We start from the raw sequence: 18,743 nt of genomic DNA, 5'->3' as shown, positions 1-18,743 counted from the left end.
GGTTTGGCCCGATCGGTCAGCGGTCCATCGGTTCAATTTTAAAGCAAGTTTTAAAATTTTGGTCCGAAGGACAAAAGACCGATGGGCTATACACACGGTCGGTTTGGACCGATTAAACTGAACCTCGGTCCATTCTCATCGGTTTTGACCGGTCGTGTGTATGCGGCCTAAGCCACTTCGCAAGAAGAGGTGCATACTTCAATAAAAACAAATTTAAAAGAACACAGACTTCAGTTACCACCATCTGATCATCAGCCTATGTTTCATTAAAGCTCTGATCACCCTACCCTCAATATTCCAGTTATGAGAACAGGCTGACTCTGAATAACCAACTCGCTTCTTAATTCAAGAAGAGAACATCGGAACAAACTTGAGCTGTTGCTATTTTTCCTAAATAGCTTCCTTTACCTTAGTGCAGTCCTCCTTCACTTACCTCATCCTTCCATTTTGCTTTTAAATGTCCTTATTTCTTCTGAGAAATCCTCACTTCCTGTTCTTCTGTTTGTAACTCCACACAGTAATGGGAGGCTTTTTCCCTGGTGTGGAGTGTCGTGCTCGCCCCCTCCCTTGGACTACAGGAAAGTCAGGCCGCTCTCTATGTTGCAGATAGAGAAAGGAGCTGTGTGTTAGTGGGCATCCTGACTCTCCTGTAGTCCAAGGGAGGGGGCGAGCAGGACACTCCACACCAGGGAGAAAGCCACGCATTATTGTGTGGAGTTACAGACAGAAGAACAGGAAGTGAGGATTTATCAAAAGAAATAAGGACATTTAAAAGTAAGTAAAATGGAAGGATGAAGGAGGACTGCACTAAGGTAAAGGAAACTATTTAAGAAAAAATAATTGTACCTTTACAACCCCTTTAAATCAGTTTTTATCTATTACTATCTCAAATTAAATAAGGATTCTGATTGGTCACTGTGGCCAACAATTTTTCTTCCCTATCCCGCATGTATAAATAGACCCGCTGAACTATCCTTTTCTACTGAACAGAAGGTGGCGCTACAGGGGAAAAACTAGAATCGTGACTCCTGGGTTTGTTAGGATTTATTTGGAGCTTTTCTTTTTTAAATATAACATTCCCTTATATCAGTAAACACAATTTCTACAATAAAATAAACATTTTGAAATGCTGGGCTTCACTACTTTAGCGTTAAGGAAGTTTCTATATATGTTCTTTATTTAGACCATATTAAAAAGATATATTGAAGATCACCAACAAACACCAGGGACATTCACAAATATATACAGGCTCTTTACCCGCTAAGAGGCTGTAAAGTATTGCACACTGACCCTGTGCAGCCACATAGTATGGAAAACGTGGTAAAGATTTGTAGCCAGGTATCAGCTAGGATATGGGGATTAAGCCTTTCCTTCTAGTGTTCAGTATTAGGTTAATTGCATCACTTCCTGTTTGAAGAGTCAGAGGAAATGCTCTTGGATACCAAAAAATCTTGGGACCTGTAGTCCCTCTGTCAATACATACTGTGTTCCTGAGTGGCGACTGGACTACACATATCAGAAGGCTGGTGAAGCAAGGAGGATTCTGGGGGAGCAGATATATATATATATATATATTTGAGTATCGGGCTCACTCTTGGATCACAGGGCTTTCTGCAGGACAGTTGGGGCTGTCTTCTTCAAGTGGACACAGTGGGTCTCTGTGGCCTAGCCAACCACCGTGACATTCAGGTCAGCGGATCTGCATTTCTGTAACGTAGATGATAGATCGCCAGATCCGATTTGTGCAACCTCGCCCTGAAACTTCCATTATCCATCTCATCACACCTGTCGTTCCATTCCCATTGTCAGTCTACTGGGTGACTAACCTTCAACTCCCTATTGACACTCAAGAGTCTGCACAGGACACCCTGTCTCCTTGGAGGGGGTGATATCCTCAGGATTGTTGCGTGGGCAGACGCCCAACCTCTGTTATTCATCAGTCCAGAGACACTGCATGCAGACACCTTTACACCTCAGTTACTGAGAACCCTCTATTGCAAGCAGCACAATTGTTTTTATGTTTACCTCATTGACCTAGAAGAACTCAGCACTGCTCACAGGCCCCACCATTGCTAGCAGAAGAAAACTGATACCATCACACCAGGATTTCTCAGCTATCCTGGGCGTCTGACTGCTTTTCCTTTAGTTAAGGAAACACTCTGAGGCTATTATCATAAAAGGGGACCTTAGTTTTATATAATATATATATATATATATATATATATATATATATATATATATATATATATATATATATATATATATATTTGTTTTATTATTATTTATTTATTTATTTGTGTACGCTCTTTGGTGCACCGGTGGCCTGACTAGTAAGTCTCTCTTCCCCCTCTTCATTGCCACTAATGCATTCAAATGGTTGTATCTGGTTACATTGTACTGTTTAGGCCGGCTGAACTAATTGATTGCTGCCACTGTAATTGGTGTGTACGGTTTCAATGCTCTAGCAGAGACGGTTTTGCCTAGCTGAATATTTTCTTTGGTATGCTTGTTGACCAAACCTTAATATATATTATAGAGGTGTCACTAAAGAATCGTGTCTTTTGTTCTATTATTCTCTATTGCTGAAATATGACTGAACCTACTACAGTGTCAGAGGGGTCAGGAGGCTTATCAAGTCAGAGCAATAACTGGGGACAAGCATCAAGCGGCCCCAACGGGGGGGGGGGGGCATTGCTCTTTTATGAGCCAATTCTTCAGATGTAGTGCCACCAACCAGGGTCGGGTCCAGGGGCGGAGTGACCATTCGGGCTCTTGGGCACTGCCCGAGGGCCCCTTGCCACTAGGGGGCCCCATCAGGGTTGCCAGCCTCAGCAAAACCAGGGACAGTATGTAAAAATCTGTGCTTTTTTTAAATCCCAAGATTATAGCTGCCCTGCCTCTCCAGTACCTTTTCAGTGTGTGTATGTGTATACTGTGTGTGTATATATTGTGTGTCTGTATACTGTGTGTGTATGCTGTGTGGCCCCATAATCTCCTATTGCTCGGGGGCCCCATGAGTTGTCAGTCCGCCCCTGGTCAGGTCTATAGCAGAGGCAGACCACGCTCTGCCTTGGGTATCATACTGGGGGGGGGGGGGGGCGCAGATACTGTGGGAGCTTCTTTTGACTCAGCATCACCCAACTGTCTCATGCACACATTGTGCAGGACTGATCTGTCACACTGCTAGCTCTGCCCTGCAGATTACACAGGGAGATTGGGGCTCTCCCAGGGAAAGGACCTCAGCAGTCATCAGTGGGAAAGGTGACAACTGTCACTAACCACTCCTGCAGCAGGGCCATAGAGTCTGTCCATTATTCTGCAGTCTGACAGTTTCCTGTATTATTACATATACTAAATATTATGTGCAGCACTTTGGTGACATCAGGGGCAGCAGCTGAGGCCTCCTAAACCTCATAGGCGGACAACATGGATACAAGGAAACTAAAGAGAATTGATGGAAAATTCAGGCAGCCACATTCTGGAGCAGCTGCGCAAAGCAACCAATCAGCTTTTTTCTTTGATTTTCAAAATTTAAACTAAATAAGCGGAAGATAGAAGCAGACTGGTTGTCATACGCAGCAGGTCCAGATTCTTTCTGCTCCAGTTTTGATCAATTATTCTTAGCCTGTTGCATCCAATGTTGCCCTTTTTTCTTCTAGGTTGAAAATAATGGGAGAAAACCTAATGACAGAAAGTGTCTCCATTACCTGCAGGAGCTCCAAGCGGCTGACGTAGGCCCTCTCTGTCTGCAGCAGCTCATTGGCGATGTTGAGCAGCTTCTGCTCGTTGGTCTCCTGGAATAGAGGAATGTTGTGATTTATTAGGTGAGAGGGAAAGCATTGATCTCCAGGGCACCATAATGAGAGACTGAGCCTTCATAGAGCAGCATGACACAAAGATCCTGCAACATCTGAAAATAACTTCCCAATTAGGAGGCCATTTGACATTTTGTTCAGATCTGCTAATGATAATCCAGAAGCCACAGGAATTCTCCATATACTTGTTTATTGCTCCAAGGCAGACAATATTATATGTTATCCTTTGTTTAACTCTGTGCTCAATTAAAACTAGAGTTTAATCTGCTTACACATTGCTTTCCCTGGTTCCCCTCCCTGCCCACCAACAAGCTAATGACGTTTTTAAATAAAACCTATATATACACACATATACACACACACATATACACACACACATATACATATACATATACACACACACACACACACAGGACTTTTTTTTCTCAGAAAATTGGTTCAGGAACTCCTCCCTTCCGAAGTCCACCCATACCACCCACCTCCGAGAACCGTTTCTTGGTTCCACCCCTTACCTACCTCCCAGTATCACCCCTTTTAGAGAATACAGAACCAAGTATCAATTTTGTGGTGCCAAGTATTGTGTATGGAACTTGTTAACAACAACAAGAAAGGCAGTAAAATAGATCCAGCAACAATGGACACCCCAGCAATAATAGATCTGCCCCAGCAACAATGGACTCCTAACATCCAGCATCAATAGACCCTCCAGGAGCAACATTAGACCCCTCCCTCAACAGTAGAGCTCTCTCAGCAATGATTGACCCCCTGCAACATCAGACCCACCCCAGCTACATTACATCCCCCACCAGCAACAATAGACCCCCTCTCTCCATGAAAACACATGCCCTACACAACAATAGATTCCCCAGTTGCCAGCATCAATTGACCCTCCAGCACACCTTGCCATTATATATATTCAGTTCTGAAGGTGCCGAAACTGCGGTGCCCCACATTCCTGTTGAAAAAAAAGCTGTGTGTGTGTGTGTATATATATATACATACATACATACATATATATATATATATATATCTCCTGCAGCCTCTTTACAGCCAGTCTTACAATAACAAGATGAAATAGAGGGTGGTATGGTACCTACCTTAATTTCTCCAGAGTCTCTTGGAGAGGAAATGGTGCTATTGCTGTCTTCATTCTCCTTGTCATCTGATGGTAATCTACTAGGGGTTTCATTTTCCTGGTACCCCTTGTTGGTATGCCCTCTATAGATGGGTGATACGGGTCTGTCCTCAGTTAGGTTGTGTCCTTCTCCATTTAACCTGTTTTGTAAGGCAGCGTCATATGAAGGGGGTGAATCACGTTCTTCAAGAGCAGGGGGACTTGATGATCCATTAGAAGGATCCTGAGTACTAAGTGGAGGAGAGTCTTCAGGCCCAGACTTGGGAGCTAGCGGTCTGTGTAAAGGAGTTTTTGGGGAAGGAGGTCCTCTAGTACCATGAGAGGGAGATCTGGGAGCAGGAGGTTCTTGTTTTCTAAAAGAAGGTGCATCAGTGTCACAACTTTCATTCTGTATTCTAGGAGTAGGAAATCCATCACTAATTTCCACCACTTCTGGAGTTACAATCCCATTGCACTTTGGTTTGGGCTGGTCCTGAGTTAAATCCAGACTCAAGCCTTGTTTTTGGACAAGCGGATGCTCCGTGAATGGCCTCTGCTGGAGAATGACTTTGTGGTTACTTATGTGATGAGACCCATTGTTCACATCCGGGCTTTCTTTCTTGGCATCACTGGGGCTGAGGGTCATAGAAAATAAAAGCATGTTAAGGAAAAGCTTGGAAAGTGCAGAACCATTACAACATTTTCACCACTCGACTTTAGAAGGCCGTTTTTTTTTGTTAAACTGCACTGGGGACGGTACTTACATTGAATGAGAAGTATCTCTTGCACCTCTGACAGCTGAATGTAAACAGAATTGCCAGCATGTGGCCTGGTATGGTTTTGAGGGGGTGCTCGCTCATCCCTCCCCGTTTCCTGGTCTGTATGCTCGGATGAGGGTCTGGTGTATGGATTTGGGTGTTGGGGGGGGGGGGGGGAATGCTGTTTTTTTTACATTCAGCCGTCAGCGGGGAAGCCAACTGATGAGTCATCAGTTGTTAAGGACTCTTCAAACAGAATCCAAAATAGCTGATCATTTTTCGACCCATCTGAATTGTTCTGAAAATTTTGACTTCGCTAAAAAACAAATAAACAAAGAAAACGTACGAATCTACGATAAATCCAAATTTCTGAATAACCGCAAATTCATCCGACTTTATATTCCGACCAAAGCAAATTGCACTCTAGTGAGCTCTAGTGAAATATCCAGTTGTCCTCAACTGCATATGGACCCATGAGCAGCATCTTAATACCTAGCCAAAAGGCTGAAGCAGCACACATGCGCACAAATTAATACCACTCTTAAAATGACCACCTAAAAAGGATTCTGTCACAGTTTTAAAACTCAAAACCAAAAGGTATGCCTGCCAAGAAATTTTTTAATACCTACCCCTTCTATGGAAAAGCTTCATTGTCTTCACAAGCTCCACTGGATGAAAAACATCCAGTGTTCAACTCTTCTGATGCCTTGTACACATGACTGGTTTTCACGACGAGGAAACTGACATTTTTTATATTGGTTGTGAAAACTGATCGTGTGTATGCTCCATAGCATTTTTCTCGATGAAAAAACTGCCCGCAAAAAAATTGAAACCAGCTCTCTTTTTCTCGTCGTGTTTCCCGTCAGTCTTTTTCTCGTTGCGAAAAACAGTTGTGTGTATGTTTTTCCGAGGGAAAAAAAAAATGCATGCTCAAGAATCATGTATACAGCACATTTGAAAGGAACTTCCCCTTTATAGTCGGACGTTTTTTTGCATGAACGTGTGTATGCAAGTCAGGCTGGAGAGGAATCGCGTCGGGAAAACGTTGTTTTTTGTTTTCTCCTGCCGAGAAAAATGGTCGTGTGTGCGAGGCATGAGAGTGTTGAAAAACTGGTCTCCCTATGCGCACTTTCCTCCAGTCCCTAAGTCGCTACAAGACACAGTAGTAATATAGGTGCTAGTGGAAGGATCCATGGAACGCAGAGTGAACCATGCAATTCTGGATGTGCCCAATGCCAAATATATTTCTGCCAGTGTAGTTTGGGAAGCGAGAGGAGATCTGATTTGAAAGTGGCAGAAATAGTAGGTGTAACGGCTACCCACTGGTAGTGAGGGGGTATCAGCCGTTAGAGACGTCCTTTTCCCTGTCAAGTTGTGATCTGCAGGTACAGCGGGTATATCCCATCGAACGCCCTTCCAAGAACGAGGCTACGTTTGGGTCAAGTAGACTGATTTTAATGGTACATACACCTAGCTTATATGTGGTTACACTGTTACAGGAACAATGACAATCTCCGCCCCCCCTCACACAGTGGGGGGGGGCTTCAATACAGACACTTTGAAATAATGACATCTCCTTGAATTACTCACTTAGTCAGGATCTAGCCACTTCGGCACCGCGACCCACCTGATCAGACACCTTCCTTTCTCAATAGAATTCAATTAACCTTTAGAACAATAAACACTCACAGATCATCCAATCAGCATACACCTGACAGAAGACTGCTAACTTGAACAATACACAAAAGAGTCAATTAACTAAGAAGGGACATTAGAATTTTAGCAGTTAAAGAGTCCCTCTACAATTAACCCTTTGTAGGCCTCACTGTAGGATTATCATCGATGTCCAGGCAGAATACATAGTTCCATTACAGTAGGTATCACCCTTTTCTCTTTGCCGGCATGCCTTTGAATTTATAAATAGTGACAGATAAAAAAATATCAGTGCCCAATAAGTCACAATTACCCCCTAAAGTTCTCCATAGGCAGACCTTTTTTTTAATTTTTTTTAATGTAATTTTTGAAACAAATACCATCAGTCTCAACCGTACACAATCCTACTAAACCTGCCATAACAGAATATACAGAAAAAGCATGGCTGAAGACAATTCATAATATCCAATAGCAGTCCACTTCTGGCAGGCTTTGGGCTCTGTCTGGCGTGAAGGTGTTGATTGGCTGTGTTATGTTGCAGCTTGGTTATAAAACACAATGCAGACAGTAAAGACACTGAGCCACTGCTCAATCCATGGCACCAAGCCACCGATATGTCCTCTATCCAGCAATCCATCACACACACAGGAACAGACTTTCTACATAGGAAGCCAACAGTGTCCAGGTGGTCAGACATGGGTGAAAGGAAAGGGCAAGACCAGAAGAGACACTCTTCCTCAGCCCCACCTATATCCCATCTCTTGTACAGACCGGACTTAAAGGGGGACTCTCACCAAGATACAAAATCACTGGTGAAAGTACATAATACTAATGTAGGTGTATTTGTTTTTTTTGTTTTTTTGCGGCTTTACGCTACAGCGGTATCATTCTAAATGCTAAACATTCAAGTATCAGCAACTAGAGTACTTTGTGTAAATAGGAGTAGGGGGATGGGTAACTGTTTGATGGACCCGAGTTGTGTACTTTTGCTAATGGATTTCTGGAAACGAATCAACAAATGGTGTTGGCTGAGAAAAGCTCTACAATTCCTGCAAAAGCCCACAAAAGAACCACAGACAAACATTTTAAGATTTTTTATTTTTTTTTAACAATTGAATGTATTTTTCCATTTCTGTACAGTGGACAGTAAGTGAGGGAAAATGTCACAGACAGAAGCTTGAATCTGACAGAAATTTAACTCTATCCAACTGTATTCAGTACCGATGACTGGAGCAAAGCTCCATCCCCTCACTTACCCCATCTAGGTTGCGGGCAGGCAACGCTCCTACAGGATTCCACCGTGCCTCCTCCTCCTCCTCTGCATCATGGTGGCTTCAGCCGCGTGTCTCCTCACTGCTCTATTTAGGTGTCCAATAGGATCACCTGTCCTTTTAGCCAATCAGGTGACGGGTCTTAAGACCCGCTTCCTGATTGGCTGGGAGGTGGATCAATGCGACAATAACGGATATTCATTCACTTTTGTCACATAACTGGGTGGGCTCAGGGCGCAGTGCTCTGCATACTGAGCCCACCCTTTTTTGAAGCCGATTAATTAGAGCCTCTGGCTCTAATCATGTGCAAAAAAAAACAAAAACATTCTCTCATTGGAATCCATGTATCCGGCGCCCTGCATGTAGATTAGGGGGCCAGACGCGTGGCTAGGGAGGGTCGGCGCCCTAGCACCAATAAAGGATAGGACGCCAGGTGACATGCCTGTACCTACTCATGTTTGTGAGTGCATTGTTTTTTATTAATTTTTTTACTTATTAAAACAAAAAGGTTTTGCACCAGAGCCCACTGTGCGCTCTTCTCTCTGCTTGTGTTTCCACAGTTTTCAGTGCCTGCTGATTGGAGAGCTACAAGGTGGTGCCATTTAAAGTGAATTAACCCCTTCAGGCTGGGTTCACACTAGTGCGATGCGAGAACCCTGCGAATCCACATGCAAACTGCTGGGGAGTGTCAATACATCGTTAATGACACCCTCATTTCAGCTTGCATATCGCACTACGAGCTGACAGTTCAGGCATGAATCGGATCGCATAGGTGTGAATACCTATGCGATCCGATTCTGGTGCGGACCAAAAATAGGGTCCTGTGCGTGTTTGGTCCAAATGCGGTGCGATATCAGCCATACTATCTGTATGGCTGAAATCGCACTGCAAGGACATAGCATGTGATTTGCACTGCAGTGCGGTGCGAATCACATGCGATCTCACACACCGCAGAAGGATGGAACACTTTTTTGTATGTTTTTGATCTTCTCCTTATGGGTCACCTCTGGTATAAGCGTAACTACTGTTTACTGTGTTTGCATTTATCAAATTTTTATGCAGCACAGATGATTCCTCCCATTCCTGCCCATCACTCTACCACTCTGAACTCTGCTGTACAGGGGACTGCAGGAGGCTTATAGCATGTCAATTTTAGATATTTACACTTTATGAATTAAAAAAAATTATTTGCGTGATTTATAATTATAGAGGTACAGTTATTTGTGTTTTTACACACTTATTTGTGTTCTGCAGAGAACATTCCACAAGAAATGGCAAAAAGACTACAAAATACAGAATCTTCTTCATTTACAAATGTTTGCTTATCAGCATCTTCCTGCGCTCAGTTGCCTCCAATAACAGCTTTCTTCCAATCAGAAACAACGCACCTCCTTAGCCCTTGCCACACAGTTCAAAAAAAGTTGCCATAAAAAAAAAAAAAAAAACAATACAAGTTCCGTAAAACCCAACAAATAATCAGCTGGACAAACTCTGGCTAAAAAGCATTCCACATGATGCCACTACGAGCCCCAAATCCCTCCAGTTCCCACCTTGTCAATACACAATACACACCTGTTGCTTTCAAAGCGGCTGATAAGATCGTTGATTTTGGGCGACCTCTCAGCCAGTGGTGGTGTACCATCGTCCATCCTAGGCCGGCCCCGGGGAAAGGTCCTCCAGTTAGGATTTGGGTTTTTGTATGGTGAAGGAGAAGGTGGCAGATCTGTAGGCTTTGGTGGTACTGCCAAAAACAAAAACACAATAGAAGTATTAGCTGGACACGTCATCTTATCTTAAACATTTTTCTCATACGATACCAGATTGTACGATTTTCATTGAATCAGTAGTTTTCATCCAAAAATACAATACAAATACACTACATTACATCACTTTCGAAGTGGTATTCTGTTGTATGAGAATTTTTGTAGATTGGAGTAACCTTTTTATTTTCAATATGGAGGCTAGCATGCAAAAATAAAAACGGACGATCACTGGTCTGATATTCTCATCTTGTGTACGTCCCTTAAGGCTTCGTACACACGACCGAACATGTCTGCTGAAACTGGTCCGTCGGACCAGTTTCAGCAGACATGTTCGATCGTGTGTAGGGCCAACCGGACAATTTTCCGGCCGACCGGACAGGTTTCCAGCGGACAACCGTTTCTTAGCATGCTAAGAAACATGTCAGCTGGAAGCCTGTCCGCCGGACATGTCCGATGGTCAGTACGACTCATCAGACATGTCCACTGGCCCGAGAACCCGCGCATCGCGTCAAAGTGATTCGACGCATGCGTGGAAGCATTGAACTTCCGGGTTCACGCACGTCGTCGCCGCGTATTCTGTCCGCGCGGAATTTGGTCTGATGGTGTGTACAGCCATCAGACCAAATGATCCCAGCGGACATGTCCGATGAAAACGATCCGCAGACCGTTTTCATCGGACATGTTGGGTCGTCTGTACGAGGCCTATGGGGCCAACATTCCATACTATTCCTTTCAATGCCAGACTGCCTAGACTGGGCATAGATGGGCGATGGGTCGTTGTATTCTTATTTATTTTTTTAACCAGTCAGCTTGCCGTTTAGAAAAACAGATTCCCCCTTCCACACCAATCCTCCAGACTGTGCTCTTATATTCTGACAGTGGGGACTTCTTTGCTGTCGGAACAAACTGATCAGTGCTGCAGCCAATTGGCTACAGCTGCTGATTCAATCAACATCAACAATTTATTTTTGACAGAAGTTGATCAACTTCTGTCAAGTGGAAACTGCCATAAACAGGTAAAAATTGGCCCGGTCCATGCTGAACCATCCGAACATCGATCCATCTATGGGCAGTTTAAATGAAAACTATAAGCTCTATATAAGTGGCCAGGCCTGTAATTGATTTTCTTAGCATTCTTTCAACAAGGGTGCTAATCTTTTACAAAAGGCTTTATTAATGGTTGATTAAACAGAGCCAACCATTCTGTAGTTACAATGCAGAATAATCAGGTACAAACCGAAAAGGCGTACATAGTCAAGATCAACACCTTGTAAAATTTACAACTATAGAAAATGAAATAGTCAAGACAATTCTAGGCTCATGCCATAGCATAGAAATGTTACTAGAGCATCCAACCACACGGCTAGGTGCACATAGACCGGAACCATCGAATGTTGAGCTGAGGGCTCCAAGAGTGCTAATCAGTGCTAAGGTGCATTGAGAATTTTCAGAGAATTTTTTTCCAATAAAAAAATAAATGAAATTAAAACAAAACTCTCTCCCAGTCTACCCAAAATGACAAAAATATGGATGATGTAGGCTTTATGAACTGCAATCTGTAGATGAATCATCCCTGCACAATACCCCATGCTGAGAGAATGTTCATCTTAGTTCCCCCTTTGAGAAGTGTTAACGGACAAAGTGCATGGCTGTTACCTGTCAAAACTGTCTGTTATTGACAGAATGATCAGGAACCAATCAGAGTGTTTCCTTATAATGTGATCTCTATGTCCGCTATGTATTCACACACACCTTCAGTCATAAAATTAACCTTCAGCATGCAGATGCCACAGGTAGCCTGAAGATGGCACTGTGTCTATGTTTGGCTGATATAAAGTTTAAAAAAAAAAAAAAAAAAAAATGTTATGTCCTTTTAAAAATATTTAGATATTCAAATCAGTCATAGAATTATAATCAAGATAAATGATGCTACTAAATGTGGCCTGGGCACCTAGGCTACAATGACAACTGGTCAGAATATTTTTTAAATGCATCTAAACCCACAAACATAAAATCGAATATATTGCAGCTTACCAGTCCTTTGATGTGGTGGTTGGATCGCTTTTTATTTTTCTACTTTATTTTCGTTTATTTTTTTTCTAGTTAAACTGGAAGCATACATCTTATCTTACGCTACTATTCTCCCCCCCCCCCCCCCCCCCCATATAATGGAGAGGTGACATCCATGATTCCCTTCAAAGATATAGTAGAGGAGTGAGGGTAGTCACCACAGGACAGGAACTTTGTTACTGGCAGGATCACCAGATGAAAATAAAGGGAATCAAGCCTGAAAACAACAAAACGAATGCCGACACCTTAAACTATGGCCTACTAAGCTGCAATATTTAAAATTGTTGTTCTTTGGTTTAGATTATGCTTTAATCAGAAAAAAAAAAAAAAACACATTTAATTGTACAGTACATTTAACAGACCAAAAGCGAGCACTTTTTGTATACTTTATTGTACTCTCTCTTTTTATTTTAAAGTGGAACTATGCTGCAACTGGTCAGCACAAAAACAAAATTTTTAACATTCATAACATTCAAAACTTCCCCGTCCATCCATGTCTCCATCCTTTATTTTGCTAAGAAATCACTGTGAAAAACACCCCCCTAGCATTTCTGGCCACAGCCATCTTGAATAAGGGCAGACGATTTATGTAGCATTTACTTCCTGGAATATATCTATCTGTTTATAGGTCAGGCAGGAGGGTGTGCTTAGCTGAGAAAGCCCCTCCTCCCCCTCTGAAGACTCCTGGGATGTAAAGCATAATTTACCTAGGCAAGAAACCAGGAAGTAACTGAAGAGTTGTAAAAAAAAAAAAGATAAGAGTCAAAACAACAAAATATAATATCCTTTTCGATCTATTTACTAATGCTAGCAGCATAAAGATTAAAAATAGTCAACGTTGATTGATTAATTTACACTTAGAGTGGTTGTTAAGCCACTTCTATAAAAAGCTCCCATCCCCTCTGTCTTAACAATAAGTTCCCCTTATCTGTACTGATAACGCAGAATCTTCCTGCGCTCAGTTACCTCCTCTCTCCTCCTCGGCTGACAGTTCCAGTGGGTGGGGCCGAGCACTGCTGCTGACGTCAGCCGGAGAGGAGAGACAGACCAGAGGAGTCACATAATCGCAGGGAGCCACTGTGTTATCGGTACAGATAAGCATATTTATAACACAGACACAGGGGAACTTATTGTTTATAGCACAGAGGGGATGGAAGCTTTTAGGTGTCCGTTTATGAAGCAGTGAACAGCGGTGATCCCAGGGATCACCACTGATCACAGCCCATAAACAGTTTATAAAACAGTGATAATCGGGGGGAGAAGTGTTTGAATTTCTTCTCCCGCCGATTATCTCTACACACAGTGAAGTCTCATAGACTGACACAGAAACTGCCAGTTTATGAAGCTGTGATCTGAGCTCTTCACTGGCGATCTGTGTCAGAATTCACACTCCCCGATTCACCATCTCAGAGCTGGTGAAGCGGGGAGTGAAGAGGGAATCCCAGGGGGTTCTGAGGAGAAAGGAGGAAGATTTTTAACTTCCTTCTACCTCGTTCAGACCCCCCAACACTGTAACCATGTTCCCCTGTAAAATGTATGTGTATACACACACACACACATATATATATATATATATATATTATATATATATATATATATTATACACACACACACACACACACACACACACACACACACACATATATATAATGTGTACATGTATATATATATATATATATATATAATGTGTGTGTATATACACATGTATATATAGTGTATGTGTGTGTATACATATATATATTATGTAGGGGGACTCGTTATTTTAATTACATTGACCACGCGGTCTGTCAGTGTAATGAGCGGTGATCATTTTTCACCGCTCAATAAACTGACATCTCGGTGTTTCTGTGAATTTCTAGTACTGTAATCTCGTAGAGTCTCACGAGATTCCAGTATCAGGGGCCGTTCTCTAGTGTTAGAAGCGTTGGAAGATCACTTCACTCCTCCGAGGGTGAAGCGATCTACTCCGCTTGATAAACCGGCACACAGAGGAGAAAAATCTTCACTGTGATAGCTGGAGAACGAAGCAGTGAATAGAATTCACTGCTTCATAAACGGACACATTAGTATTAAATTTCAGGGAGAAGAGGGGGGAGAGAACGGAGGAGAGGACAGAGAGCAGGGCTGTGGATGACAGAGGCACGGTGTCAGGGCTCAGCAGCAGGGCTAACCATGGTGTCAGGGCTCAGCAGCCATGAGACACCGTGGTCACTTTACAGAGGGGAGGGCATAGCCAGGCAGGATAAGCCTGGTATTTAGGTGTTAAAGGGGGCAAAACTACACAGCACGAGCGCTGTGCTGTATAACATGTTTTAAGGGAACTGGATCTGTTTTTTGTGTGTGTGTGTGTGTCGGGGGGGGGGGGGTTAACAAATGCTTTAAATGCATTTTTTTGTTTTTATTTAATTAAATATTATTTATACCAAAAATACCCCTAAAAACATCTTGTTCTGCGTTTTAAAAGTATAAATTGACCACAGCTAAGGCCTGACATTTAAACTGCCTGCTGCAAGGCAGGGAAAGGCTTTCTTTTATTATTTTTTGCCAGGTAAGCAAATTAGAGAAAGAGGAATACGATACGTTTACATTTTTATGCACACAGGTCTTACAATGCTTTATGCCAGGGGCAGGTCTGAGGATATAGGCAGGGAACGGTTTCCTCTCTTTAAAGCTCTTGACAAATTTATTTCTCAGCTAGATCATACAGTTCGCTTTTCCTTTTTCTCCCGCCCTGTTCTTATAAAACGCCAGTGAAGGCGAGAGACCAGATTCATAGGCAGACTCTGCACTCCTGCAGACATGGTGTAAAAGGGCAGAGGAAATCGCACCCCTCCCACATCTCGTATCTTACTCCGTGTAACCGATAAACAAACGTCAGAGTGACAAGTAGAAAAGAAGGTACAGCATGCAGTGCAATTTTTTTTTGTCCATATTAACTCAATAGTTAGCCGACAAGACTAAAGCTCTACCTGTTATCATTAAAGAGCTGTCCTCAAAGCGGAATTAAAGCCAAAAACAAAAATGTAGTATATTGCACCTTACCAATCATTAGATGTGGTAGCTGCATTTGTTTTCTTTTTTTAGTCCCCTTTCCCTCTGTTTTTACTTGGTCATTTGCCCAGTAATACTCTTCCTGTATTAGAGTGCCTCCACTCTGGATGGAAGAGCACAGGGGGCAGCAGCAGCATTGTGGATCTGGATGAAGGTGAAAGTTAGATGGACTAGCAGATTTAAATACACTAACGAATTGAAGCCAAACTCAAACTCACACTGCAGTTACAGCAGTTTTTGTTATCCCTTTTGGGATCAAGGTTTTACATGAACAAAAGCTGATCATTGTAAGCCCCCCATGTCAGCAGTAAATGGTTTGTCTAACTGATACATTTGCAGAAATGTGTTCTGTTGAAAAAACAGACTTTGGCTGGCCATACATTATACAATTTTCTTGTACAACTTTCCTTTGGATTTACCAAAACCATATACCGTATTTTTCACACCATAAGCCGCACCTGACCATAAGACGCAACTAGGTATTGGAGGAGGAAAACAAGGTAAAAAAAAATATTCTTCACCAAATGTTGCCAATTTGGAGCACAGGATAGGATGACCACATCCCTGATTAATATACTATAGTTTTTAACTTACACAACCAATCAAATCTATCAAGTGCGCCAGATAGCTTCCAGGCAGCAAATAAATATCGCCCTGTCACCAAATTCAATCCACATATATACAATTTATAGGAAATATCACCAAATTCCCTTTATTACCAAATTCACAATGCAGGCTGTGAGCACGGCACTGCAGGTACAGTCTGATAAAGAATGACTGACTAGATTTACACACATCGCATGGTCACTCCAGCAGATGACATGCTGGAGATGCCTGCCTCTTGTACCCCCCTGCTCGATCGGCGTCTGACGTCACCGATTGAGCAGGGATGAAAAATCATCACTGTGCGTGTGCCAGTGACATGAACCCCAGCCAGCCTACAGGACCCAGAAGACATAGCAAGGAAAGGAGAGGGGAGGTGCCGATATTGTAACACGGCGGCAGCTGATCAGCATTCGCTCCATAAGACGCACAGGCATTTCCCCTCCTTTTTTGAAGCATTTTCTCAGTATCTCCCCCCAGTAATCAGACTGTACAATGAAATATTGTAGCCAGTCACTGGATGAAAGGCTGTAGCAGCTGACCCATGTCAGACATTTGTGAACACAGTCAAGAACTGCACAGGCACCAAGATTTGTCATCCCTGAGCTGGCATCTTGGTCTAGAAAGTAGATAATGACTATGGGCTCTTTCACACGGGCGGCCCGTTCAGGTCCGTCTGCCAGTTTTTTAGGCGAACCTGAACGGACGCTCCGTGCTCCTCTATGGAGCCGCGGATGTCAGCGGTGACATGCCCGCTGACATCTGACCCGCTCCGATCCGCCAAAGTGTGACGGAGAAAAAAACTACTTTTCCATCCGTCTGGCAGATCGGATCAACACGGACAGACGGTCCGTGTTCATCTGATCCACCCATAGGGGAGAGCGGAGAAAAGACAGGGCGGTCCCTGCACAGTGTGCAGGGACCGCCCTGTCATCCGCAGGCTTAGCGGGGATCAACGGAGCGATCCCCGCTAAGCAAGCAGAGGTTCACGGGGCGGATCATTACTGATCCGCCCCATGTGAAAGAGGCCTATGGCGGATGCCCAAACAAAGATGGCGCTGGCGTCATGCAGAGAAAAGCAGAAGGTGGCATTGTCAGAACTCTCTGTCATTGCTTTCAGGGCCATTGGCTCAGCTGCTGTCAAAGCCAGTGATGAGGGAGTGGGGGATGGGGCCCAAGCCCCATTGTCTGTCTATAGATACAGACAACAAAGCTCTGGAGTGAGCCTGCACAAGTGCTGCCATGGAAGCGGTTTTCTATGGGGACTCTCTGCAGAAGGCAGGAGCACTGGCGGGGAACCTAAGAAGTGGAGGTTCGGGACCACTCTGTGCAATTCCATTACACAATAAAAAAAAAAAGCATTTACAACCATTTTAAATGATCAATCTGCCCAGCATCTACCAAACACTGAAATATCAGTTTTAGGTGACTTTCATATCACAACCTGTCCATGAAGCTCATGTTGACATCAAGGGAAACGCAGAGGAAAAAGAAAAGTAACCTGTGCATCGAATTCTTTTGAACATCTCAGATCCCGTCCAATAGTATATTGTTTATGGACTTTGCTTCCGACTCATTAAACCAATGAATCTTCTGGCACGAGGCCTTGTGCTTTAGAGCTGTCCCGAATAAAACCTATAAACTGATTGAGCTCATGGCTGCCTACACAGTGTGCAGATAATAGATTCACTTCAATGACAAACTGCAGTCAGTGATTTTCCTTTCTGCCACCAAAAACACATTTATAACTAATATGGTCACCCTCAGCCTAGAAAGATAAGGAAAGAAGCATCCAGCCAAATAAACATGAAAGAGTCAAACACGAGTGTCAGGAAACAAAAACGAGGAGGACACACATGGCTGCCCAGGGCAAAAAGTAACATGTCCCGAGTCTGACATTTAATGCAGGCAACTGGCATGGTGCCCACAGTGGGCCCCGGCTGTGACACGTCATAGGTCAGCACTGTGCTGTCTACACCCTGATGTCGCTTATTGTCCTGTAAAAGTGGAGCAAGTGAAGGGTGAATGGTCTGTGCCAAAACACGAGAAAGGCTGGGTCTAGTAAAATCAGAAAACTGCTATAAAAAGTTGTATAGTCTTCGCAAGTCTGAAAGATAAACAAACAGTGACTTTTAGCCTAGGTTCACACTGCTGCGAATTCAAAATCGCGGTAAAATGCGCGATTTTACTGCGATTTCGCGGCTGCGATTTTGCCGCGATTTCGGCCGCAATTTAATGTAAATCGCGGCCCGAAATCGCAAAAAGTAGTACAGGAACTACTTTTTGAAATCGCAGATGCGGCGTCGCACTGATTAGGACAGTGCCATTGCCGACAATTGCCGCCGATTTGAGATGCGATTTGACATGTCAAATCGCATCTCAAATCGTTCCAAATCGTACCCAGTGTGAACCAGGCCTTAAAGTGGAATTCCATACTAAATATAACTAGTCTTTACAATGCCCCCCCCCCCCCCTCCAAACACCTACGCTGACTAACTTGTGTAAGAAAAATGTATATACTTACCCATTTTCAGCCTGCTCCAGTCTAATCACATGATCCACTGTGTCAGCCAGCGGAGGAGAGGAGAGAGCCATCAACAATGGCTGGGAATGCCTGGTAATGACCTCACCCATAGGCTTACATG

At 43.3% G+C, this 18,743-nt stretch overlaps 1 protein-coding gene across 5 annotated transcripts in view; it reads right to left on the bottom strand.

Annotated features, from left to right (window-relative positions):
• FGD4 (FYVE, RhoGEF and PH domain containing 4) overlaps positions 1–18,743 on the bottom strand; it is a 199,529-nt gene that overhangs the window by 31,452 nt on the left and 149,334 nt on the right. For all 5 annotated transcript variants that reach the window (XM_040345761.1, XM_040345760.1, XM_040345763.1 and 2 more), the window contains 3 exons: positions 10,184–10,352; positions 4,913–5,564; positions 3,708–3,794 (listed from right to left, as the gene is read on the bottom strand). In XM_040345761.1, the coding sequence (XP_040201695.1) occupies positions 3,708–3,794; positions 4,913–5,564; positions 10,184–10,352 (908 nt within the window). The remainder of the gene's footprint in view (positions 1–3,707; positions 3,795–4,912; positions 5,565–10,183; positions 10,353–18,743) is intronic.

This window comes from Rana temporaria, chromosome 3 (assembly GCF_905171775.1).
Source record: "Rana temporaria chromosome 3, aRanTem1.1, whole genome shotgun sequence".
Classification (NCBI taxonomy): Eukaryota; Metazoa; Chordata; class Amphibia; order Anura; family Ranidae; genus Rana; species Rana temporaria.
Note: the sequence above shows the minus strand (reverse complement) of the source record. Positions and strands in the feature narration are given on the sequence as shown.